Below are 25,765 nucleotides of genomic sequence, written 5' to 3'. Positions count from 1 at the left end.
AGGAATGCAGAGGTATATATATCATTCTGAAGCTCCATTTGACAGGAAAAGCAATAGTTGTTTCTGTTACTGAAAAATACCACTGCCAAGGGTCTAGAAAACCGAATTCTCATCCTGATTCTGCTTCTAATTCACTGTCTTTTAACATACAAATTACTGACCAGTTCCATTCCATAGTTTATCTGTCAAATAGGATGAATGATTTATTTCAAAAGAGTGTGGTGAAGATAAAATGAAATTATGTAAATGTAAGCCCTTTTTAAGTGCTGCAGAAATATAAAGTATTCCTCCAGGGTCAGAGAGGTGTAGAAAAATGTGCAAGTTAGAACTCCAAGGCACCCTTTTGACATCTATGCATCACCGTATGAAAGAGTCCATGAATATGGAAGAGAGCAAAATTAGAAGTAGAGTCTTCCTCTCACTAAAATTAGCCTACTTGTAATGGAGGTTAATTAAGTCCTTCTCAACCAGGCAAGGGCACAGTTTTAAAGGGAAATCACATGGAAGCCCTGACTCCTGCTGGAAAGAGATGAGACCTTTGTGCCATCTCCTGCTCTGGGCTCAGTAAGCTTCCTGTTAGACCATGTTTCCTATAGACCTAACCTGCTCTTCTACCTGCCATCTCAGGTCTAGTATTCATCCAGTATTCTGCTTGGTCACTGGAGTGACTCACACTTGCACTTGGACAATGGGCACAAACTATACAATTAGAGTCACCAGGAATTTTGTTTTCTTTTGCCAGCTTTCATTCATGCCAAAAATAGTCCACACTAAAGGAGACCACAGCATATGTAATGCACAGCATATAGCTCTACTCCCTCTTTCATGAACTGTTACCCATAGTTGAAACCTTCAGCCATAGCTGGTAGATCTAGAGCAGGGTCAGCAAACTACTGTTTCTAGGTCAAATCTGGCCCACCATCTGTTTTTGTAAATAAAATTTTGGAACGCAAACACTCCCATTTCTTTACGTATTTTATATGACTGTTTTAGCACTACAATGGCAGAACTGAATAGTTGCCATTGACCTTGTATGGCTTGCAAGCTGAAAATATTTGCTATTTAGCCCTATGCAGAAGAAGTTTGTCTACCCTGGTCTAGAGCAATGGTACTCATCCTGTGTACTCCCCACCAGCATTACTGAAGCAAATTTGGTTTCTTGAGATCTCTTTCTTCATCCTTCATTTTATGTATCAGTTGATACTTTGGCACCTAAGAATAAAGAGGGTAAGAGTTTTTCAGCTAGGAGAATGTACTGCTAGGAGCATTATAGTTTATAATATTTGGGAAAGTTTATAGAAAATACAAGGCAAAAGAATGTTCAACAACACTCCATGAGGATGAAAGCAACTAAATCTGGAAGTGAGAATAGTCTACACAATACTCAGCTTTTTTCAATAAATAAATAAATAGTCAGGGAAAAAAGAAAACAGAGCCAGGCACCTTTGAAGATTCAGAGACTTAAGAGACATTTCCAACTAATGCAGATGTGGCTTTTCTAATTTGAACAATACTTCTAAGCTAACTGGACATAATGGGAGCATTTGAACACTGACTAAGTCTTGGTGTTATGAAGGAATTATTTTTAGTTTGTTAAATATGATAATGGTATTCTGATTACTTGTTTTAAAAAATCCTTATTTGTTAGAGTAAATTGCAGTATTTGTGGGTGAAATACTATGATGCCTGGGTTTTTCTCTTCCTCCTCTTAAACTTCTGCATACAAAAAAAAAAAAAAGGCAAAATAGCAGGGAGCATAGAAGAAATAATATCACCAAAAGGTTGATAAGTATTGAACCAGAGTGAGGAGTACATGAAGCTCGTGCCTTTCTCTCAAAACCTAAGTTTGAGTTTTATTTTATTTTATTTTATTTTTAATTAATTTATTTATTTTTTTTTAAAGATTTTATTTATTCATTCATGAGAAAGAGAGAGGCAGACATAGGCAGAGGGAGAAGCAGGCTCCATGCACCGGGAGCCCGACGTGGGATTCGATCCCGGGTCTCCAGGATCGCGCCCTGGGCCAAAGGCAGGCGCCAAACCGCTGCGCCACCCAGGGATCCCTGAGTTTTATTTTAATTTGAATCCTGGTTTTGCCAGCTCTTTGTGCATCAGTAAAATGGATATTATAGGTCAGATTGTTTGTGGCATTGTGAGGATTGTGAGAATTAAATGAGATAGTAAAGAGTTGAGCACAGAGCCTAACACCTGAGCAGAGTCAGTCCCTGGGAGCCATGATATTGTAGCTGCTACCAAATGACAAGAACATAACCCTGTATGAGCCTAGGTCATACGTCATATAATTGACTTATGGGAACAATGGACTGTAAGTCCCTATTGCCACTACATAGGAGTGAGGAGCCAAAATAGATAATGTTCTCACTATATGCACACATTGCCCTGACAGTCTGGAAACAACCTTAGCACCTATAAGATGCATGGAGGAAAGACCTGTGGTATTGAAAGGTCACAACTGGAATTTTAGATTGTTCTAACAATATGTATATTCCTCAACAGGAATTTAAAAATGTGAAAACAGAGAACTGTAACATTGTTAATAAATGCCTGTGAACACATTCTAAAAGCCCCACATGCATGGAAGTCCTGTGACTTTGTTCCTGACCAATTTCCCACCATGAGTTGCTGTTGTCTTCCCTGGATATCTTGTGCTCAAATGAACCCAGAGATGGCTCTGCGGAACATGATACTCCTCTCACTGAGTCCTAGCCGTCATCAGCCACTCAGTCAACCACTCACCAGCTGATGGGCATCAGAGTTCATGGGACAATACATTGACTTAATGGTGCAGGATTTTAGAGGGGAAAAAAATGCCATCTCACCTATCAGTCACCTCAGTCAAATGAAATAAAGTTAGACCCAATCCCACAGAGTATGTTCCTTAAAATTTATCCCTTTTTAGGGGGGATCCCCTGAGTAAAGTTACTGTCAGAAACGTTGGGAAGCATTCTGCTCACAATGATAATTTTTAAAAAGGGAGAAAAGTTGGGGGAAGTTGAAGAAGTGATGTTTGGGTTGAACTGCAGATACCAAACTCTTCTTTTTCCTGTTCCTCCACAGAATGACATCACACCTTTACATGTTGCATCAAAAAGAGGAAATGCCAACATGGTAAAACTATTGCTTGACCGAGGAGCTAAAATCGATGCCAAAACGAGGGTAAGAGTGCAATCCCTGTACATGCTAATACTTATTTTCAGCAAGTAACAATTCTTCCCCCGAGACCTTCACACTGGCTCAACACTCACTGCCTTTGCTTTTACTTCATTTGTCGTCGTCTCTGTGAAAATGACTGCTAAATTTATTTGCCCTAAAATGGGATGCTGATCCATATTTATAATTCTGTCATGCATGTTTAAATGGTGTATGGCTTTAATCATAAAAACCAAGGCCTACGGTTTAGAGTTTTAGTTGAGTGACATTTTTAAGAATTTAATCACTCCTTGACACTATAGGCTAGGCTGTTTGGTCAGTTTGATATTAAAACTGACAGTTATTCTATTTAAAAACAAATCTATCTACTTTTGCACACTGCTGGTAGACATGTAAAATGGTGCAATTACTATGGAAAACCATATGGAAGTTCTTCAAAAAGCAAAAGATAAAACCATCCAGCAGTTCCACTACCGGATATTTGCCCAAAAGTATTGAAAACAGTATCTTGAAGCAATATTTGCCCACTCGTGTTCAATTGCAGCATTATTCGCAATACCCAAGAGGTGGAAGCAACCCAAATGTCCATCAATGGATGGATAAAGAAAATGTAACGTATACATACAATGGAATATTATTCAGCCTTAAAAAGGAAGAAAATCCTGTCAATTCTACAGCATAAACGAATCTTAAGGACGTTATCCTGAGTGAATGCCAGTCAAAAAATACAGTACTAAATGATTCCACTCCTATGAGGTATCTAGAGTAGTCAAAGTCACAGAAACAGAAGTAGAATGGTTCTTGCTGGGGGCTTTGGGAACAGAGAAATGGAGAGTGTTGGTTAACAGGTATAGAGTTTCAATTTTACAAGATGAAAAATTTCTAGAGATGTTGCATAACCATGTGAATACAGTTAATGCTACTGAAATGTATACTTAAAAATGGTTGAGGGAGTAAATTTTATATTGTGTGGTTTTTTTACCGCAGTTTGGAAATTAAAAAAAAAGACAAACAAACACAAATCTGTTTGGCTAAGGCATTTAGCATGTTGCTTGATTCAGTGAGATGCATTGTGGGTAGAGGAAAGAACAGTCTAAGAAGCAAGTTCGAATCCCAGATGCTGACCTTAGCCAGTTGACTCCGATATGCTGTCAAATCATCTGCATGTAATTTCTCTATCTGAAAATAAAGAAAATTAACAGCCCCCTTAATCAAGCTAATGTTTGTGAACTGTGTTGACATAGAGTCGGCCAGAAGTCCCAGCCATTGCTGGTATAACTCAGAGGTCCAATTAGCATTAAACTTCTAACCAAGGAATTATCTTTTTCAATATTTCATGTGTTTGTTATAAGGTGTGAGCAAGAGTGAGGCTAATGAAAAGGTGACCTCCCTATACACAACCCCCTATCTCGGGGTTTTGGGTCATTTTCCCTGTCTTATCATCGTAGTCCCCACGGTCCTGTGCTTCCTCTGCAGGAATTCCTCTGCAGGAATCCTGATCTCCATACTCCTAAAACTGGCCTGGTAACCTGAATTTGATTCCTATAGTTCCTTGGTTTACTACTTCATTTACTGCTCACTGCATTTATTGACCCAATCAATAAATGATTATTGAGTATGCCTATTGTGGGGCAGACACAGTGAGATGATGGAGCAAGACGGCACGACACCATCCCTACCTTCATGAAGTCAATGGACAGTTTGTCATCTATACTTGGGCCTGAAGACAGCCCAGCTGTCAGCACTTAGCAGGAGATCCAGGCTGCCTTTTCCTGATAACTAATAAATCTAAAATCTGTGTCTGTACCTTAAAAGAAATAAGCTTCCTAGAGAAAAGAAGGGAAGAAAGACGTAGTTTGACCCCTAGGGGACTGTCTGCCTGAACAAGTAAATTGAATACAGCTCTTTTCAAATTGGCTTTGCATTATTTAGTATGAAGCCATAACCAGTATGGTAGGGCTATCACTTTAAATGGCAGAGGTCTTCCACTAATGTAGGCTATTTAAAGAGATTGTAAGGAATAAAGCAGAATCTATGCTTATGCCACTTGATTACCATGTAGAGAGAAAGGATCATTTGTGGGTAGGGAGAATTTTTATGAAGAAAAATGAGGAATACTAGAGCCCAGCAGGAAAGAGGAGCCAGAAGGGATATACCTGGATATCCAGCTGGGGTTTTAGTGGGTATGTGGATTGGGAACTACCTTATTTCTCCCTCTCTCTATAAAATCATCAATCAAAAATTCCTTTTTGATCATCTTGCATCAAGTATCAAACACTTACTTGCTGTATTTGATACAGTGAGAGGAGGAAAGGGTATATGAGGAACTCAGGTCCATGTTTATGGGGCATATAGTGGCACCAGAATTAAAACATAAAAACTCTTCTGGAGGGGCTCCTTTGTCAAGCCCCACATCTGACTCCCTGCTCAACAGGGAGTCTGCTTCTCCCTCTGCCCCTCCCCCAACTTGTATGCTCTTGCTCGCTCTCTCTCTCTCTCTCAAATAATTAAATAAAAATTTTTTTAAAAAAACCTCTTCTGGATAAAAGTATGAGAGATATGAAATAATGTAGTCTGCAACTTTGTGTCCTATGCAACTGCAGGATGAAACTTGGTTTCTCCGCCACTTTGCCTCCCTGTTCTGAAAGGCTATCTAATTTTGAATAAGATGCAGACTCCTTTTTACTGTCCATTCAATTTTTAAAAATATTTTTATTTATTTATTTATTTATTTATTTATTCATTCATTCATTCATTCATTCATTCATTCATGAGAGACACAGAGAAAGAGAGAGAGAAGCAGAGACACAGGCAGAGGGAGAAGCAGGCTCCATAGAGGGAGAAGCAGGCTCCGTGCAGGAAGCCCGACATGGGACTCGATCCTGGGTCTCCAAGATCACACCCTGGTCTAAGGGCGTCGCTAAACCGCTGAGCCACCCAGGCTGCTCCCGTCCATTCCATTTTCACAGAGATTTTCTTTTCTCCTGTGCCGTGTAAATGGCGTGTGAACATGATGGAGACAGAAACAGAGAACAGAGAAGCCTGTCCTGCTTCCGTTAGTGCCCTGTATGGAGTGGGGTGAGGGTGGGATATTAGTGGGTCACAGACTGAATTCCTGGCAGACTATAGCAGAGTACATACCCCAAATATGTAAACTATGTTGTGTCCTTCTCATCAAAGCTTCCCTTCTCTCTGGCTGAAATGACCGAATAGTGATCTGGTGGGTGGGTGAGAGGGAGGGAGCAGCTGAAATGTCAGAGCGCCTGGGGACAAGCCTAAAAACAGAAAACAAAATTGTTCATAAATACAAGTTTTACTACTCAGTCCAGTAGCTTGTGGGGAAATACATATTGTCATCTACCCATCCACCTCCTGGCAGGTACTGATTACTGCTGTGGTTACCTTGTTGCATCAAGTCTGCCCTGTTGAATCCAATCCTCCATGTGTAGACACAGGAAAACATCCTGGATTTCCCATCAGGGGCCAGCACTCCAAGGGACCTGGTTTGCTTGCTCTGCTCCTGCCCATGTGTGGCTGACCTAATGAAGGGCTCAGGTTCAAAGCAGACTCTTAGAGGCCTTTTATATAGGCAAGTGAATTTGAATTATGATCCGAGTAGGTCAGCAGGATCTGAGCAAGATCTTGCCAGCTGGAAAAGCAAATGAGAGTGAATATTATTTTACTTCAGTGGCCTGATCTTGAGTCTTAAGAGCGACTTGCAAATAAAATTGTGACCTTAGGCAACTCACCCTCCTGAGTCTTAGTTTGTGTCCCCTCACGGATGGGGAATTGTTGCAGATGATTTTACTGGGCCTTCTCATTTAGAAGAAGCACTGGATATTGTAACTTTAAAAAAACTAGTTACTGTAAAACTCAAGGTGGTTATATAAGTCAGGTTGACATTACCAAGAGGGTAAAGAAAGAGACCTGAGCCTCCATCCCCCCACAGAGATCAACTGTTAGGCAGCTATCCACAAAGAAAAGCAGAGAGCGGGATCCCTGGGTGGCGCAGCGGTTTAGCGCCTGCCTTTGGCCCAGGGCGCGATCCTGGAGTCCCAGGATCGAATCCCACGTCGGGCTCCCAGTGCATGGAGCCTGCTTCTCCCTCTGCCTGTGTCTCTGCCTCTCTCTCTCTCTCTCTCTCTCTCACTGTGTGCCTATCATAAATAAAAAATAAAAATCACTGTCTTTAAAAAAAAAAGAAAAGAAAAGAAAAGCAGAGAGCTTAGGAGTCCACTTATGAATCTTCAGTGACACAGTGAGGGGAAAAAAAAAACAAACAAACAAACAAACCTGAGAGTAGCTGTGTGTGAAGGGAAGGAAGGCCAGCTTCATTCTGCCTGCATCATCTGATGCCAGCCTGGCAACTCTGTAGCCTGAAAGAGTGTCCCTCACCAGGGAAGGGACAGGGTGAGTGGCCGGCTTCCCTAGCCTTAGGATACCGCATAGAGGACATCAGTTTTACCCCACCCAGAGACTGGCAAGGCTGAGATGAATAGAGATAGGAAGGAACAAAGGAAAGTCGGTGCTACCAGTATCAGCCACGCAGCAGGAATGACTGTGGCTCCCAGTGACCTGCTTCCAGGAAGACCGGAGCATCTTTCTTGCCACCAAGAAGTAACCACCACCGATGGCCATGGCCGGCACAGCCACTGTGGGCCACCTGCAGATTTCACAGGGTTTTGCCTCACAGATATTCACATTCCCAGACTCCTGAGTCCTTCCTTCCCTGCTCCCTGCCCATACCCCACCCTCACCTACTCTACCCCCTGCCAAGGATCTAGAGCCAAGGATCCACAGCAGCAGCCAGCCCAGGCCTTTATGGCTACACAAGTACAAGACCCTTGTGCTGACTCCCATTGCCATTTTCACACTTGGGGCTACCCCCTCCCAGCGTGCACTGGCACACCTCTGGCCCAACCCTCATCACTGGCCTTCACTGCTGCCCACGCACCTAGTGCAGATCCCACAGCCACAGAAGTGCATGCCAGCTAGCCAGGCCTTCCTCAGGGTCTCTGGGTCTGGGTTTGGCTCTGCTCCAGCCACTGGCCTTCACCACTGTGGCACATGGGCAGATAACCTTCTAGCTGTGCACCTATATGCCCCAACCAGACCCTCATTACCAGCCTCCAAGGGTAGGCACACACCCCCGGGGAGACCCCACAGCCACAGGAGCCCTCACTAATAGCAGGGCCCCCACAGTTATCTGAGGGCCAGAGCTGACCCTGTCTCCTATCACTGGCCTACAATACTCGGCTCACCTGCGGCTGGTCCTTCAAGCTCTGAACCTGCTTGCCCCTCACCTGACTCCTCACACCAACCTCTGCTGCAGTGTGTCCACCATGGTGAGGCCTCGTAGCCACAGTACAATGCATAGACAGCTGTGGTCCCCATAGCGGCCAGTACTCCTGCAATTGGCCAGGCCTTGACAACTGCCCCTGACCCCACTACTATGTGCATGCATGAAATCAGCCCCCACCACTACACAGACCTGCAAAAGGCCCCTATGGCTGTGTGTGCAGCACTAGCTCCAGCCACCACCACTGCCTGCCTAAGTCTCTAGCCAATGGCCCTGGGGGTGCTGCTGAGGACTCCAACAACCCCTATAGCCACTGTGGACTCCCCACAGTGCTCACCAAGAACCACACAGTTATCAATGTTGTGGACCCCAGTGGCCTGAGCCAATGAGACATCATATACTCCTGGGATCAGAATGACCACACACCCCTGATTTGGTACACTATACCACTGGACCTGGCAGGACAGCACACTCCAGCACATCCCCATGCACAGCTCATGGTCTTTCCATATCGAAGTCAACTCATAAAGTCTGGAAGAGGTGATTGCTTCTTTAAATGTGCAGACATCTATATGCATGGCTACAGGAATCCTGAAGAATCAGGGCAACATGACACCGGCAGAGAAACCCAGTAAACTTACAGTAACTGACCTCAAAGAAATGGAGACATAGGAACTGCCTGACAGAGGATTCAAAATAATTGTCCTAATGATGCTCAGAGGGCTACAAGAAAACATAGTGAAACAATTTAATGAAGTTAGGAAAAAATATACAAGAACGAAATGAAAAGTTCAACAAAGAGAAGAAAATATAAAAAGAGAACCAAGCATGTATTTGGAGCTAAAGAAGACAGGGATGGGAACAAAGACCTCAGTAGAGAGCTCCAGCAGCAGACCAGACCAAGCAGAACCAAGAGCCTTTGGAATTATCCAGTCAGAGAAGCAAAAGACAAAAGAATGAAAAGGAATGAAGAAAACTTGCAGGACTAAAAAGGCACCATTCCATCAAAGCAGCCTATCATCGCTGAGTCCCAGAAGGAGAAGAGAAACTTATTAGGACTTAGCAAATTGACTTCATGACACTGCCCCCAAATCTGGAGAGTTGTAAGCGTCAGGAGGGGGGAAAAACTAGACAAAAAAGCAGGGGCCCCTAGAGAACAGAGATTGGAGTTTTTAATGAAAAAATATTATAGAAAAAGCACCCAATGGTTTTATACCAAAAAAGTCATTAGAGTTTTGTTGATTAATTGATAAAGCTTTAATATAGCATTTAAACTGCATTTCCAGTGTGTGGAATATTATTCAGCCATAAACATAAAAGGAAATCCTGCCACTTGCAACAACATAAGTGGATCCTGAGTGTGTTATAAGAGGTAAAATAAGTCAGATGGAGAAAGACAAATATGCATGTTATCACTTATATGAGGAATCTAAAAACATCTCACCCATAAAAACAATGGAAACGGGGCTACCAGGCACTGAGATGTGGGGGAAATGGGGATATGTTTGTCAGAGGGTACAGACTGCCAGTTATAAAGTGTATTTATTCAGGTATCTAAGGTTCATCTCAGTGACTATAGCTAACAGTCCTGTATTGTATATTCAGAATTGATGTGAGGTGAAGAATGTGTTAAGTAACCTTATCATGGTAAATATTTCACTACACACACACACACACACACATACACACACACACACCAGATCATGACAGGGAATAACCTAAACCTACACAATGTTGCATGTCAATTTTATTTCAGTAAAGTTGGGGAATCCTGGGGAAGAAACTTATACATGAATGTTCCTGAAAGCTTTTAGCAAGGATCTGATGAACCACACAGCCTGTGTTCCTTTTTCTATTAGTTCATTTAAAGAAAGCTTTTTGTATTTTCTCAGCCTCTCAATGCTTACTAATGCCAACTGGCTTGTTATCTTATTCTCCTGCAAAATAGACAAGAGTAAGTATGTTAAGTATCTCTGTAATAATGGTGGCAAATGTGCTGAGTCATAAACATATATCAAGACAAATTTTTCCAGGCTGGTCTATATGCAGATCCTAATTTTAAAATAATTTTTGAAATTTGTTCATTCTTTTTCAACAGATTTTAATGGCTTTATTTATAGACTAAAATGCTTTGCAAAGAATAGCTACTTGTGGTAGCCTGCTGGTTTGTATGTTTTTCCATTTAACTCTAGCTTTCTGTAAAGCTAGCATGTATTCTTGCAAGAAGATACTTTGCAATGGATGGTATCTCATCATTTTCCTTTTCCTTTGCATCAATTCACAGCCAAATCCAAGGCTCAATATGGACCCAAATCAGAACCATTTTAAGGCTTTGTAGCATCTTCTGAGTTCTCTCTTTTCACCAACCTTCTCTACCCAGTAGTAAAGGCAGCTGTGCTTGTATTTAGTGCTTCATAAAAGATGGAGGAGTTCCAGGTAGAGTCGGTAATACTAGTGCTCTGATTCCCAGAATGCTGCTCTAATCATGCCTCTCCCAGCTTCCTGTTTTCCTGACAGGTGCCACTGCCCGGATCCTCATACAGTCCCATTACTACCACATCACATCCAAGGCTCCACGTAGGCACTCAGATGCACACATTCATCTTGGTATCTGTAGCACTTAGCACACATCCTGGCATCTTTTGCTGAATATATAGAAATAAAAGATACTCTCCTTAGTGTTAATTTGCCAAAAGGTCTTAATTTTCTTGACTTTATACTGATACTTTGGTAATATAAGTTTGTTCCCTGAAGTTAATAGCTTCCAATTGATTTATGAGCATGAAGAGATATTTGTGTGCAAGTAGATAAAAGGTTTCAGAATACCTTGAATCTGTCAGTTGTTAAATTCTTACTATTCTGGGAAGGTGTCAGGAGACACTTGGATGCCCTGTAATTTTAGCCTGGCCTTTCCCAGAAATGCAACCGGTTCTATTTCACAGGTTAAATACAAAGAAGAAAGAAATATTGGTATTGACTTTTGCTTTCTTTTTTTGTTGTTGTTATAGATTTTATTTATTTATTCATAAGAAACAGAGAAAGAGAGAGAGAGAGAGGCAGAGACATAGGCAGAGGGAGAAGCAGGCTCCATGCAGGGAGCCCGATGTGGGACTCGATCCCGGGACTCCAGGATGACACCCTAAGCCAAAGGCAGATGCCTAACCACTGAGCCACTCAAGCATACCTGATGTTTTATTTTATTTTATTTCCAGAAGTGTCTTGCTCTGCCTAAAAATAAATCCTTAAAGAAAATATTAGACATTTTATGGTCATAAAATAGTTTCTATCAAAGAGAAAATTCTAATACAATACTTCCTCCCTAGAGTCCTAACATAGACATGTTGATGAGAGCATTTGAAATTATGCAAAATACTCTGTGTTTCTACATCAGTCAAGACAAATTTTAAAATATTTATGGCATTCAAAAATAGAGTAATTTTTTTTATTTTTATGTCACAAATATTAAAAGCTAGTTGAAAGTATCTATTTGGATTCAAAGAAGGGTAATGGCACCTTTCCCCAAATTTTGCTATGAGCCTTAAGCTTCTCTAAAAATATTAAATCTTAATATTAAAAAAAATAAAACTAATCATGAAATGCCCTTAGTTTTCAAAACATGAAAATCACTTTGAAGGGGGATGCCTAGGTAGCTCAGTAATCAAAACTTGGCATAAATTGGAGTGAATTCAACTTTTGAAAGAACTAAACAATACAGGATGAAATCTATGTTTATATGCCAGATACTGTGATACAATTCATGGAGTAAGTCTCAATTTTATTGTCTTGAGGTCAGAGGATCAAGTTTGGGGCTGTAAGAGTGGCTGGATATTCAGGGAGGAATCACTGAAAGGAGGGAACCACAAAGGGAGTGCTGAAACAAACATATAAACTCCCCACAGTCCTTGGCTGAGCCCTGAACTATATATTTTGGGGGGATTGAAACATCAAGGAGGCCAGAGGGAAATAACAGTTAAAAAATTGAAAGCTAAGGGGAAAGTTCAGCAGTGCCTGCTGCAAGGAAGATAATCACCACATCAGGGAAGCTTGGTAAACATCTTTGGCTCTTTATTAACTCTATAAGGACTATATCTTAGAAGTTATGACTGTGTCCCAGGACTAAAGGGATTACTCTTGGAATAAGGCCAAAACTGAACTGCCATTGAAACCCTAAAATCAAGTCCCTATAAGATCAGAGTCTTTAGGGATCCCTGGGTGGCGCAGCGGTTTGGTGCCTGCCTTTGGCCCAGGGCGCGATCCTGGAGACCCGGGATCGAATCCCACATCGGGCTCCCGGTGCATGGAGCCTGCTTCTCTCTCTGCCTATGTCTCTGCCTCTCTCTCTTTCTCTCTCTATGACTATCATAAATAAAAAAATAAAAATTAAAAAAAAATTAAAAAAAAAGATCAGAGTCTTTATAGCATATTATTCACAATATCTAATACTTAACTTAAATTTAACATATAACTTAAAATTAGTAATATACATGAGAAGAAAAAAATCCAACTTGCAGTCAAAGGAAAAGTTAGGTAATAAAAACAGACCCATAGGTGACTCAGATGTTGGAATTAATAGAATTTAAAATAACTATGATAAATATATTCAATATCTGAAGGAAAAGACAGATATAATGAGTAAGGCAAAAAAGAAAAAATGAATTTCAGGAAAAATAATCTAAAAATATAGAAATCTTAGAACTAAAAAACATATCTAATTTTTTTTTTAAAAATTCACTGGATGGGATAAAGAACAGATTAAATACAAAAAGAGAAAGAATTGGTGAACTTGAGCACAAGTTATAAAAATCATCCAAAATGAAGGACAGAAAACAAAAAGGATTAAAAATCAAGTTCACACCATGTCAGCAACATCTGGAATATTAGCAAGCTGACTAAATACAACGCAGTCCAAGAAGCAGAGAGCAAGGGAATGGAGTAAAAAAGATGTATGTATTTCAAAATTCAGTCGCAAACTACAACCCCTGGACTCAGGAAACAGCATATCCCATGGAGGATAAATGCAAAGAAAACCACATAGAGGCACATGATAGTGAAGCTGCTAAATGTCAAAGATAGAGAAAAAAATGTATAGGCAAACAGAGAAGAAGATGCATTATAAATGGAAAAACAATGATGAGACTGTGATTTAACTTCTTATCCAGAAACACTGAAGGCCAGGGGCACCTGGGTGGCTCAATCGGTTAAGCATCTGCCTGCTGTTCAGGTCATGATCCCCAGGTCCTGGGATTAAGCCCCATTTTGGGAGTGTGCTTCTCCCTCTACCCCTCTCCCTGCTCTTGGTCTCTTGCTCTCTCTCTCTCTCAAATAAATAAAATCTTAAAAAAAAAAAAAAAGATGAGGAAGAAGAAACAAACAAACACTGGAGGCCAGAAGGCAATGGAACATTGGTACTAAATGAAAAATATCTGTTAATCTAGAATTTATATCCAATGAACATAAATTCATAATAAGAGCAAAATTCAGTTTCAGATAAGCAAAAATTCAGATAACATGTTATCCTCAAACTCACGCTAAAAGAAATATTAAAGGAAGTTCTTAATTCTGAAGGGAAGTGATACCATATGCAAATGGGGATCTAGGAATGCCTGGGTGGCTCAGTGGTTGAGCTTCTGCCTTTGGCTCAAGGTATGATCCCGTCTCGGGATCAAGTCCCACATCAGGCTCCCTGCAAGGAGCCTGTTTCTCCCTCTGTCTATGTCTCTGCTTGTCTCTGCATCTCTCATGAATAAACAAAATCTTTTTTAAAAATTTTATTAAAAAAAGAAATGTGGATCTAAAAAAGAAGAGAAAAGTTACAGACAATACATAAGCAGATCAATATACAGAACATTTTTTTCTTTTTAGTAATTCTTTAAAATTTGATTAAAGAAAACTATCAATCTATTCTGAGGTTTGTAATATCTGATTTTTAGGGGCACCTGGGTGGCTCAGTGGTTGAACATCTGCCTTCAGCTCTGATCATGATCCCGGGGTCCTGGATCAAGTTCTGCATCGGGCTCCCCACAAGGGAGCCTCTGGCTCCCTCTGGTTTTGTCTTTGCTTCTCTGTGTCTTTCATGAATAAATAAATAAAACATTTTTTTAAAAAATCCAACATTTATAGCACAAAAGGGAAAGCTAATAGTATAAATGGAATTGTAATATTGCAGAATTTCATTTTATATGTGAAATTATATATTAATACCATATATCATATATAATATTAGTATATGATACATGATTAATAACACAATGCTATTTAGACTTAAATTAAGGATACATATTGTAATGCCTAGGGCAACCACTAAGAGAAGAAAAAAGAGAAAAGATGTAGTTAAAAAGCCAAAGGAGGAGCTAGCCAATGATATATGTGATGATTCAGTGATTAGAATCCTAAATCATTCTCAACCCCAAGAAGACAAAACAAGAGGGACAAGAAAAACCCAAAGAACACAACAAATAGCCTGAGGGTGTGTTCTAGGCTCAGAAGGCTGTGGCTTTCTAAGCAGAGAGAACAACAGAAGGATTTTGCCCTGTTTTCGTTTAATTTTAAATATACAGGATGTATGACAGGGACAGGAAGGAAGGGAATTAGAAAGAGATATTTTTCTTTCCTATGCATAAATGGTAGAAATGAATTCTAGATCTTAAAAGGAGATTGTTTTATAGTAGAAGGAATCTAATCCCATAGATAGAGGAAAGCCTAAGTATAGATTCTGATTCCAGCCGTTTGGTTGCATGTGACCTCGAGTAGGTACATTCATCCTCTGGAGCAGCTTTCTCATTTATCAAGGGAACTTCCAATGCCTTTCTCATGAGTATTAAGGATTCAGTAAGATCACAAATATAATGTGCCTATAACAACAGGGGGGTTTCAAAAAATGTACTCCCTCCTAGGCCAAATCTACAACTGCCAGCCACATGCAAAATGAGGATACAGTCAGAATTTCTGGTAAAAAAAATACAGACATGAGAATAGCTTTACGGTTGGACTGTAATTGCTGCCCTTTTACTTTAACTGTATTATAACTCTCCCCTCCCTGAGTAGAACCTGCTTTTTGTTTCATTGTTTTCAGTTTTCAATTAAGTATCACATCCTGTTTTATATCCATGATATAGGAAAAGAGCTGCTTGATTTCCTTCTCTAGAGTGAGATTTTATTTATTTATTTTTTTTGCTTAGAGGGAAGGAAAGAAAGCCTACAGAATACAAGTCAAAATAAATGTCTGTTTTTGAAAGTATTTCCCAAGCCATGAATTTGTATCATTTCAGTATTGGCTTTGAGCAAATTCAGCTTGTTAATAACGTAATCTGGGTGTAGTATTCTTAGGTGTGATACCTTAATGTCCTGTTCCAAGCTTTTCAGCAAAACAGGAGCTGAAAGAAAGCCTTTTTGACCTTCGAATTGCAAGGTTTTGCTCTTAGGCTAACACAACAGAGCATTTTGTCCAGCCAGTAAAGTACAGTTTCCCACCTCAGTAATAAGATTACTGTCACTGCGATGAAATATGAGATCTGGACCAGCCAGTTGGCTTTGCTTCAGAATTCTCCCCAAGGGAATACTTGTTCATTATGTTAGCACTTTAAAAATCAGGGGAATTGGGGAAAAAAAAAAAAAAAAAAAAAAAAACAACTACTAACCCCATGCAATTTCACTTCCCTCCCATAATGTTACTATGGCAACTCAGCATCCCTCTCTCCTTCTCTCCTGTCCAAATGCACATGCCACCATTCACGAGACGGCCTCCCCGGCGCCCTGGGAATTGCCTTTGTCAAGCATTTGCCAACTGGAGGTCGACACTGGTATGCAGTTGAAGAACTGCTTTTTGGTCCTGGACCCATCCTAAGTGATCCTGTATATTAACTGTAAATTTCTAGGGGTTGGGAGCAGATTAGAATCCTCATTTTTGTATTGGAAAAAAGCACTGCTATAGTTTTAGGGAGAGGAGCACACCAGTTTACTGCTCTGTGCTAAAGTACGGTAGCCATGAGAGCTCTTTGTTAAGCTTATTGTATTCCAAATAAGAGAAAATAGCTTATTTAGAACAATTCCTCTGATATTTTCTTGTTCTGAGAGCTGAAAAGACTAGCCATGGTCTTTAGTCACATTTCTTAAGTCACTTATCTATTGAGAATTTTATTTTTCTGGAAAGAAAGACAAACTATAGCACATCTGAAGTACAAAAGGAGTCTAGTCTTAAACAAAAAGGATGACAAGGAAAGGAATTTTTGACCAACTAACCAGAAAATCTTTTTTTGTTTTTGAAAGACCAGCACTGCAACCAATTCATTTGCTCACTCATTCCTTCATTTAACTCATTTTTATTAAGCAACTTTCATGGACCTAGGACCGCGTCACCTCCTCTCTGAGATTCAGGTACCCCTTAAACTAGTAGCCTTGTCCTCAGAATCAGACTAGTTGGAAGGATGATGACTACTCACAACTAACTGAGATAGTTGGTAAAAAGTTAGAGGTTCCCCCTAGAGAAATATAGAAAACAAGGCAGACATCCTGCGAGTAGAATGGTTATGTCCAGTTTTGGAAAAGGCTTCTAAGAATACAGTTACTTTAAAACAGTACAAATCTGGGTCTTGGAGAAAGTGGAAAGGGAGCCCTTTGCGGGTACCTGGTGCGGGCAGTGCAGAGAAGCAAGAGGACAGAGAGCTGCCGAGAGTTTGTGGGCTGGGGCGGGCACCCGGGAAGGCTGCCCATGCTCACCTGGGGAACTGAGGCTGGCAAAGGAACAAGCCACAGTTGTTGAAAGTCTCCTTGAGCACAGGGCTTCATATGCTTCAGGAACGTGATTAGTAAGCCTCACCCATTGCAAAGCAAAAGAAATCAGTCCAGAATGTAAATATTTGATTTTGTGTCCAAAATATAGATATTAATTAAGTCAAGTCAGTGCCAGCTGATTTTCTTCTTTTCTTCTTCTTCTTTTTTTTTTTTTTTTTTAACTGAACTAAGTGTGAATCAGTACATGGCAGAGACCTTTCAGTCTTGCTGTGGGTCAGCTGGTGAGCTGTCTTCTTTGTCACTGTAAAAGCCGAGAAGCTAATTAAAGACCTTACATTAACTCTAGGCACCAGTTTTCCACTGACCTGTGAATGTTCCTTCAGCCAGGCCGGCACTGCCTGTACGACCAGGCAGTCGTGACATCTTGTACAGCTTCCTGATGAGGCATCGCTCCTGCCGGGATGCTGGCTATTTGAAGTCACGCACTTTCAAAAAGTTTCAGAGCAAATCTGCCAAAGATCCAAAGGAGTCAGCCACTTGCCATCAATGTTAAAAATACTGCAAGTAAAAGTACAGTTGAAAGAGCCAGGCTTCAGGTAGTTCTTTGCCATTCGCTAGGAACTGAAGATCCTACCCTGGGGAACCAGCTGGCTTTATCATTGAAGCCAGGTGATAAAAGGAACAATGGCTATAGTGAACAATGGTGCTTCTCAGCTCTTGAGCTGATGAAAAAATTACCTTCCCCAGCTGAGTCTCTAGAGTCTGGGAGTTTTTAATAAACAAACACCAGAGACCAGACAGAGGCAGCAGCTGCAGAATGTAGATAAAGGAAGGCTCAGGGTGGCTGAAAGTTTGAGCAGAGGGGCTTTGTCATTCTAACTCCTCCCAAGATATGCCCGGACTGTCCCCACTGCCTGGCCAAGTTCTGCAGTCAGCCTGTGCAGCCTTGGACGAGGCATTTAACCTGTTTGAAGCCTTAGAGTCTTCATTTATCACATGAAGATTATACCTTTTGTGTCAGGGTAGTTGTGAGGATAAAATGATATAATAGCTTAGATTGGCTTCAAAATAATATAAGAAAGGAGAAAAGGTCAGGGATATGGATGAATCAAGCTTGATCAGGAGGTGACAGTTGATGCTGAACACCAGACATCAAGAGACTCATTACACTATTCAGTCTGCTTTAGTCTGAAATAGGTTTGAAATTTTCCATAATTAAAACTTTTTTTAAAAAAAATGAAATCAGCAGAAATGTACGTCTGTAAGGAACAGTGTGTTTCAAAGGACTGAGGAGTCAAGACAGATTCTGCTCTTAGCTAGTCAAACACTTTTCATTCAGTATGTAGCAGTTGCTTTGGAGAAGATAATTTTCAAGAATAAATGAATTAGGATAAAATAATTATTTTTTTCTGTGTGACCATAGTTTGAACATGTCTGCACATACTCTGTTACCTCTTGTGTCTGAGAGTCTACTTATGAGAAAATGAAACAAATTTGACCTTTCATTTCGTAAAATAAAATCACCATATGACAGGGTCTGTGTGGGATGTGTGTGTGTGTGTGTGTGTGTGTGTGTGTGTGTGGTGGAGGGTAGATGTAATTATTATTTCTCCTTCAGATATTTTCAAGTTTTACATTATTGGGAAGACATTTGGATGTCATGGTGTTTTTTTTTAATCTGTTCTCAGATTTTATTTAATCCTATTTTATTAGCAAAATGCTGTTGCAATTTGAAAGTCAAGGAATAGAATTGTACCTCACCGATTAAACATTAGGATAAGTAGGGTTATTTTCAAGATCCATTCACACAATCTAGAACGTGATTTGAATACAGTGAATTACATTCTGATGTATCTTAAAATGTGACTATCTTTAGGGTAGCAGTTGTCAACCACAGGAATCTTCAAGTTGGGGAACACATTAGCTGGGGTATGTAAAAGCTTCTCCATAGAGTTTGGGGCCACTTAGATAGTTCTACATGAATATCTTTACATTCCTTAATTCCCTGCTAATTCTCCTTTCCCATCTAACCTGTAGTACAATAGTCCTTCCTCACTAGCACTAAAGAAACGCCTCTCTCCCACATCTGGCCCCCAGTGGAGAAAGGAGGACAGTTCAGAATACCAGTGTCATATTAACAGTGGTGTGACTCTAATGATTGAATAACGAATTCTTCTGCTCATTGGATGGTTAGAAACCCCACTGCTGCTAACAGAAATGAAGGACCTAATGGAATTGTCTTATGTATCATTGAAAAAAATCTTTGGTAAAAGGTTATTAGACGATTTCGGCATGTAATTCAGTTCAAAGAATTAGTGACACTGCTTTAACAGAAGTCCATCTACTTATTTAGGCAGACAAGATGTCTCAGCAGTATCATTTATAAAAGCAAGTATTAGGATAGCGTTTATACCAAAAGTAATGAAATACCCAGGAATAAACTTAATCAAGAAGGTGAAAGATCTATACTCCAAAAACTATAAAACATTGATGAAAGAAATTGAAGACAACACAAACTAATGGAAAGATATTCCATGCTCACGGATTGGAAGAACAAATAAAGCAATCTACAGATTTAATGCAATCCCTAATAAAATACCAACAGTATTTTTCACAGAACTAGAACAAACAATCCTAACAATATGAAACCACAAAAGTCCTCAAATAGCCAAACCAATCTTGAAAAGAAAAAAAAAAAGAAACTGAAGGTATCATAATCCCAGATTTCAAGATATCCTACAAAGCTGTAGTAATCAAAACAGTATGGTACTGGCACCAAAATGGACACATATATCAACAGAACAGAATGGAGAGCCCGGAAATAAACCCATGATTATATATATAGCCAATTAATCTTTGACAAAGGAGACAAGAATATACAATGGGAAAAAAGACAGTCCCTTCAACAAATGGTGTGGGGACAGTGACATGCAACAGCATGAAATCAGACCACTTTCCTACACCATATATGAAAATAAACGAAAAAATTAAGGACATAAATGTGAAACCTGAACCATAAAAATCATGGGAGAGAGCAACACAGGCAGTAATTTCTCTGACATTGGCCTTAGCAACATTTTTCTAGATATATCACCTGAGGCAAGGGAAATAAAAGCAAAAATAAACTATTAGGACTACATCAAAATAACAAGTTTCTGCATAGAAAAGTAAACAACAGAACTAAAAGTCAGCCTACTGAATGGGAGATGTTTGCAAATGACTTATCTGGTAAAGGGTTAGTATCTAAAATATATAAAGAACTTATCTCAACACCAAAAAACAAATGATCTGGGTGAAAATGGGCAGAAGACATGAACAGACATTTCTCCAAAGACATCCAGATGGCCAACACACACAAGAAAAGATGCTCAACATAACTCATCATCAGGGAAATGCAAATCAAAACTACAATGACATATCCCCTCACACCTGTCAAATGGCTAGAATTAAAAACACATGAAAGAGCAAGTGGTGAGGATGTAGGGGGAGAGAAACCCTTGTGCATGTTTGTGGGAATGCAAACTGGTGCAGACACTGTGGAAGACAGTATGGAGGTTCCTCAAAAAATTAAAAAATAGAATCACCATATGATCCACTCATTCCACTACTGAATATTTACCCCCAAATTATGAAAACACTAATTGGAAAAGACATATGCACCCCTATGCTTATTGTAGCATTATTTATAGTAGCCAAATTACAGAAACTGCCCAAGTGTCTATTGATAGATAAATGGATAAAGATGTGGTATAGGGACTCCTGACTGACTCAGTTGTTTAAGTATCTGACATCTGCTTAAGTCATGATCTCAGGGTCCTGGGATTGAGCCCCGCATTGGGTTCCCTGTTCAGTGGGGAGTCTACTTGTCCCTCCCTTTCTACCCCTCCTTCTGCTCATGCTCTGCCTCTTTTTCAAATGAATAATAAAATATTTTTTTAAAAGATATAGTATATATATACAACAAAATATTATTCAGTGATAAAAAATGCCATTTGCAACAACATGGATGGATCTAGAGGGTAAAATGCTAAGTGAAATAAATCAGTAATTCCCCTGATTTTTGGAATTTAAGAAATGAAACAAAGGAACAAAAGAAAAAAGAGATAAACAAAAAAAAACGGATTCTGAACTATAGAGAACGAACTGATAGTTACCAGAGGGGAGGTTGGCAAGGGGGCAAGGGGAAAGGGTGAAATAGATAGTGGAGAGTGGAGATTAATAATACAATTATCAGGATGAGCACTGAATAATGCATGGAATTGTCAAATCACTATATTGTACACCTGAAACCAATATAACACTAAATGTTAATTATACTGTTATTTGTAAAATATAGAAAAAAATTATTTTCTTAAAGATTTTTATTTATTCGTGAGAGACACAGAGAGAGAGGCAGAGACAGAGGTAGAGGGAGAAGCAGGTTCCCTAAGGGAGCCTGATGCGGGACTCAATTCCAGAACCCCAGGATCACAACCCGAGCCAAAGGCAGACACTCAACCATTGGTGTCCCAGAAAAAAATTTTAAAACTGCATTTGACTTCTTAAAAATGGGATATTGTTGATGCTGACCCTGTATCATTCAGCAATAATTAATATTCATTACTAGATACATGAAGTACTTATGACACATACATCTCATTAAGAGAGGAACTTTTGGGATCCCTGGGTGGCGCAGCGGTTTGGCTCCTGCCTTTGGCCCAGGGCGCGATCCTGGAGACCCAGGATCGAATCCCACGTCGGGCTCCCAGTGCATGGAGCCTGCTTCTCCCTCTGCCTGTGTCTCTGCCTCTCACTCTCTGTGACTATCATAAATAAATAAATAAATAAATAAATAAATAAATAAATAAATAAATAACTTTTTAATAAGTTGGTGCTTTTAATAATCATAAAGTTTGTAATATGTTTTTACTATTTTGACCAATTGTATCTGAATAATTATAGTAACTGTTTTGGAGATTTATTTTTGATGCTTTAAAGACTTATGTTCTCAGGAAATCTTTAAACTTTTTAAAATTTAACATATATTTTCATAGCAAAGAGATATGATATGGTAATTAATTAAAAATATTCAAGTATAGGTGCACCTGGGTAGCTCAGTCATTTAAGCATCTAACTCTTGGTTTCTTCTCAGGATCATGATCCCAGGGTCATGATATCTAGCCCCATGTTGGGAGTCTGCTTGAGATTCTTTACTTCCCCTTATAGGGGAAGTGAAATGGAAACAAATGCAAGAAGGAAAGGACCAATGTTAAGTTCCTATTACAAATTCCTATTTTAAAAGGAATTATTTTCTATTTTTTTAAATGGAAAATATCAAATTACTTAGGGCATTTCAATTCCATCGGATATGGAAAGAGTAGTGAAACAATTCTATTTTTAACAGTGAGTATTCTAATATGTGGGAAACTAACCATTTATAACTACTTAAACTTACAAAAAATTTAGTTCTCTAGTTAAAAATAGGAAATTATTTTGATATATTTGACTAAGTGTGTGAAAGTCACAGGTCCACAGCCTGTTGGATACTACACCAAATCCTGAAGAAATACACTGCATTTGCAGAATTTCCCATCGGATCTAATAGAAGATGTTGCCTTTGTTCAACAGGATGGTCTAACGCCCCTGCACTGTGGAGCGAGGAGTGGCCATGAGCAGGTGGTGGAAATGCTGCTCGATCGAGCTGCCCCCATTCTTTCAAAAACCAAGGTAATTTCTTCCCAAATTTTTGGACATTATTTAGCTTTACATCCCTTTACTGCTTATTTAACTTATTTAACTGCCTTTTGAATCCTAGAAAAATGATATCATTCCAACTTAGCAATTAAGAGTAAGCTAGTTTGACTCTTTGGAGAACTTCACAATTTGTTTGGGTTTATGAAGCCTTTTGATAGAATCCACTCCACCACAAAGTCATTTTTGTATGCGTTGCTTTTGTTTTTACTTTGTTTCAGGAACACTGACTGCTTGATATCATTCTATGATATTTCCGTAGCTCAGCAATGACTGCTTGTTGGAGAAAGAAAATACCAGATCTATAGTCTCTAATGCATGGGTGCTGGCTCTCTTTCTCCATCCCCTTGGTTCTTTTCTTGAGGCTTACAGATTATTAAAGAGGATATCGTTGAACTGATAAAGACTGGAAACATTGCAAAGATTGTATCTTGCTTGGGCCTTGGGGAAATTGACTTATGCAAAAGGAATGCATGATGATTGCCCAAAAACTAATGTTTTACAAAATGTCTTCTAGATTTTTATGGCAAAGCTTTTTGACACTATTTAAAAAGAGAGGATATTTGTAAATAAATTTTGGTACATAAACTACCTGAATCCCTACTGCTTACATTAATCTAATCAGTGATTTTTGGAAGCTGCACTAAGCTTTATAAAAAGCCTTATTTCTAAACATCATCAAAACAACAAAAAATAATTACTCCTGTTTGCTCTCTGGTCAATGTTTCCTCAACAACCCCAGTGAAGATGGACCAGGGTGGAGGTGGTCTGAATAATCCCCTCACTTACTTGTAATGCAGGATTTATATTAGTGAGGCAGGGAGGAATCACCACATTAAACAGCCACAAGGTTTCATGGTATGTGATGACACCTTGGCCTTTTGAGTACTTCTCATCTAAGCCATTCTGTTTCTGCTTTTTTCCTTTCAAGAAGTCTGTCTCTATCTTTTTTTTTTTTTTTTTCCCACCTCTACTGCTTTCAAGCCACCTCACCACAGACTAAACCCTGCAATAGCTTCCTATTGGTCCCCTGTGTCCCACCTTGCTCTTTTCCAGTCCCACTCCCTATGCGGTCACAGTGGCCAGATAAACTGTCAACCAACTCATGTCACCTTCTGCCTAGAAACCTTTACTCTCTTAAAAGTTAATTTTCATTTTATCAGAACAGTAAGGCATAGCTAAAAATAAAATTGCTGCCTCAGTTTTTTCTCCCTTTTGCTCATCTCTGTCTTTTCTTTCTTTCCAAGAGATTTCCTTGATGTCTTTTCTTCTGTGTTTGTAACATGCAAGAACATTTTCTTGCTCTCTGATAGTTTCTTTTCCTTAAGCATCCAGTTCTTGTCTAATGGATGCAATATAGTTTATTACCTTTCTGAGAACACTCAAGATAACTTTTCTTTACTTTTTTTTCTGTCTCTCTTTTGTCCCTAATTCCTCACATTTTTTGTTTTTCTCTTTGTTGGCTTTGGCTCTCTCTTTATGTTGGGTGTTTCCCACAAATGTCTGTACCTGACCATCAGTGTCAAACACTAGCAATTGAGTAGAAACTCTATGTGAGTGTAGGCAGGGCTCCACTCCAGTATATCAGGTGGTGGTGGCCCCCCATGTCCCAATCAGCTGCCCTGTTTTCTGGGAAGTTCAATTTTTTTGAGAGATGAATCTTTCAATCTTTTGCAGTGTACAGCTGTGTCAATACATGCAGAGTAAGAAAAAGAAGGGGCTGTCATTCTCCCGGTCCTCTGCACACTTCAATCATGACAGTGAGAATGAATATTTACATGCTAGTAGTAGATATACTACATAGCAGGCTCTAACACTTTACATATATCAATCCATTTAATCCTCACAATGAGGTCCTAATGTTACTTTTATTCCCTTTTTATGGATGAGACAACTGAGATCCAAAGAGATAAAATGACTTTCTCAAGATATCTTATCTCATGGTAGAACAAGGATTTGAACCCAGGCAGTCTAACTCTTGATGACCATACCATCCTCCCTTTTTTCTGTGAGTACCTGTTCTTAGTCCAGAGCCTCACCACTGTCCAATGCTCTGTCCAGGCTCCTGCAGCCAGAAGCTCTCTGCTTCAGTTTCGTCAGACACTAAACTCTTGATTTCCTGTAAGAGACATAGGGAGATCGTCTGGCTTTACTGGGTCCAAAAGACCTGGAAACCTGACAGCTCCATACACAGGTAAACCAATCCTTCTTTTGACTCTAAGCCTCATCTTTATCTTCCAAGGTGTCCTGTGTTCCTGCCTTTTGGGCATTTGAGAGACAAATCACTTGTCTTTATTTCACTAGTGGTATGTTGGAGCCAGATCATTGAGCCTATTATGTACATCTTTTTCCAATTCTATATTCAGTGACATGTTGATGGCTTGAAATCAGTCATCACAGGGTTCTTTACACCATGGGGATTGGCAAATGCTACATATCGGGGTTTTTTATTTTCAAAGAGCTGTTGTTGCTAAACATTTACCAGTACACCACTGATGATGCCCATCCACAGACACTTAGCGCTCCGCCTTCTCTCTTCTGCTGGATGTGTTAACACTCTAAACCTTCTTTTCACATTCTAAAATTTATAGACATCACACATCTGTTTTTGTTTCCTTTCCTGTGTGATTTGGGAGTGGATGTGGGTGGGCATGCCCTTGCAAAATTTATCTTTTAAATTACTTTAGAAAAGGATGGGTATGCATAGGTCATACCCACCATATTTCTCCAGAAGTGTCCTCCTGCACTAATAAATCCCTTACCAGCATCTGACCACCTCTCTACCTTATCTCTTATTCTGCTCCCTACCGTCTTCCAGCCGGCTGGCCTGCTTCT

General features: G+C 39.7%; 1 protein-coding gene across 8 annotated transcripts in view; it reads left to right on the top strand.

The window, feature by feature from the left end:
• Positions 1 to 25,765, top strand: part of ANK3 (ankyrin 3) — a 663,260-nt gene that overhangs the window by 477,992 nt on the left and 159,503 nt on the right. For all 8 annotated transcript variants that reach the window (XM_077894615.1, XM_077894620.1, XM_077894617.1 and 5 more), the window contains 2 exons: positions 3,079 to 3,177; positions 22,808 to 22,906. In XM_077894615.1, coding sequence (XP_077750741.1) covers positions 3,079 to 3,177; positions 22,808 to 22,906 — 198 coding nt within the window. The remainder of the gene's footprint in view (positions 1 to 3,078; positions 3,178 to 22,807; positions 22,907 to 25,765) is intronic.

Source organism: Canis aureus, chromosome 4, assembly GCF_053574225.1.
Source record: "Canis aureus isolate CA01 chromosome 4, VMU_Caureus_v.1.0, whole genome shotgun sequence".
In the NCBI taxonomy this organism is placed as follows: domain Eukaryota; kingdom Metazoa; phylum Chordata; class Mammalia; order Carnivora; family Canidae; genus Canis; species Canis aureus.
The sequence above is the reverse complement of the archived record's forward strand: the minus strand, read 5'-3'. Positions and strand labels throughout refer to the sequence as shown.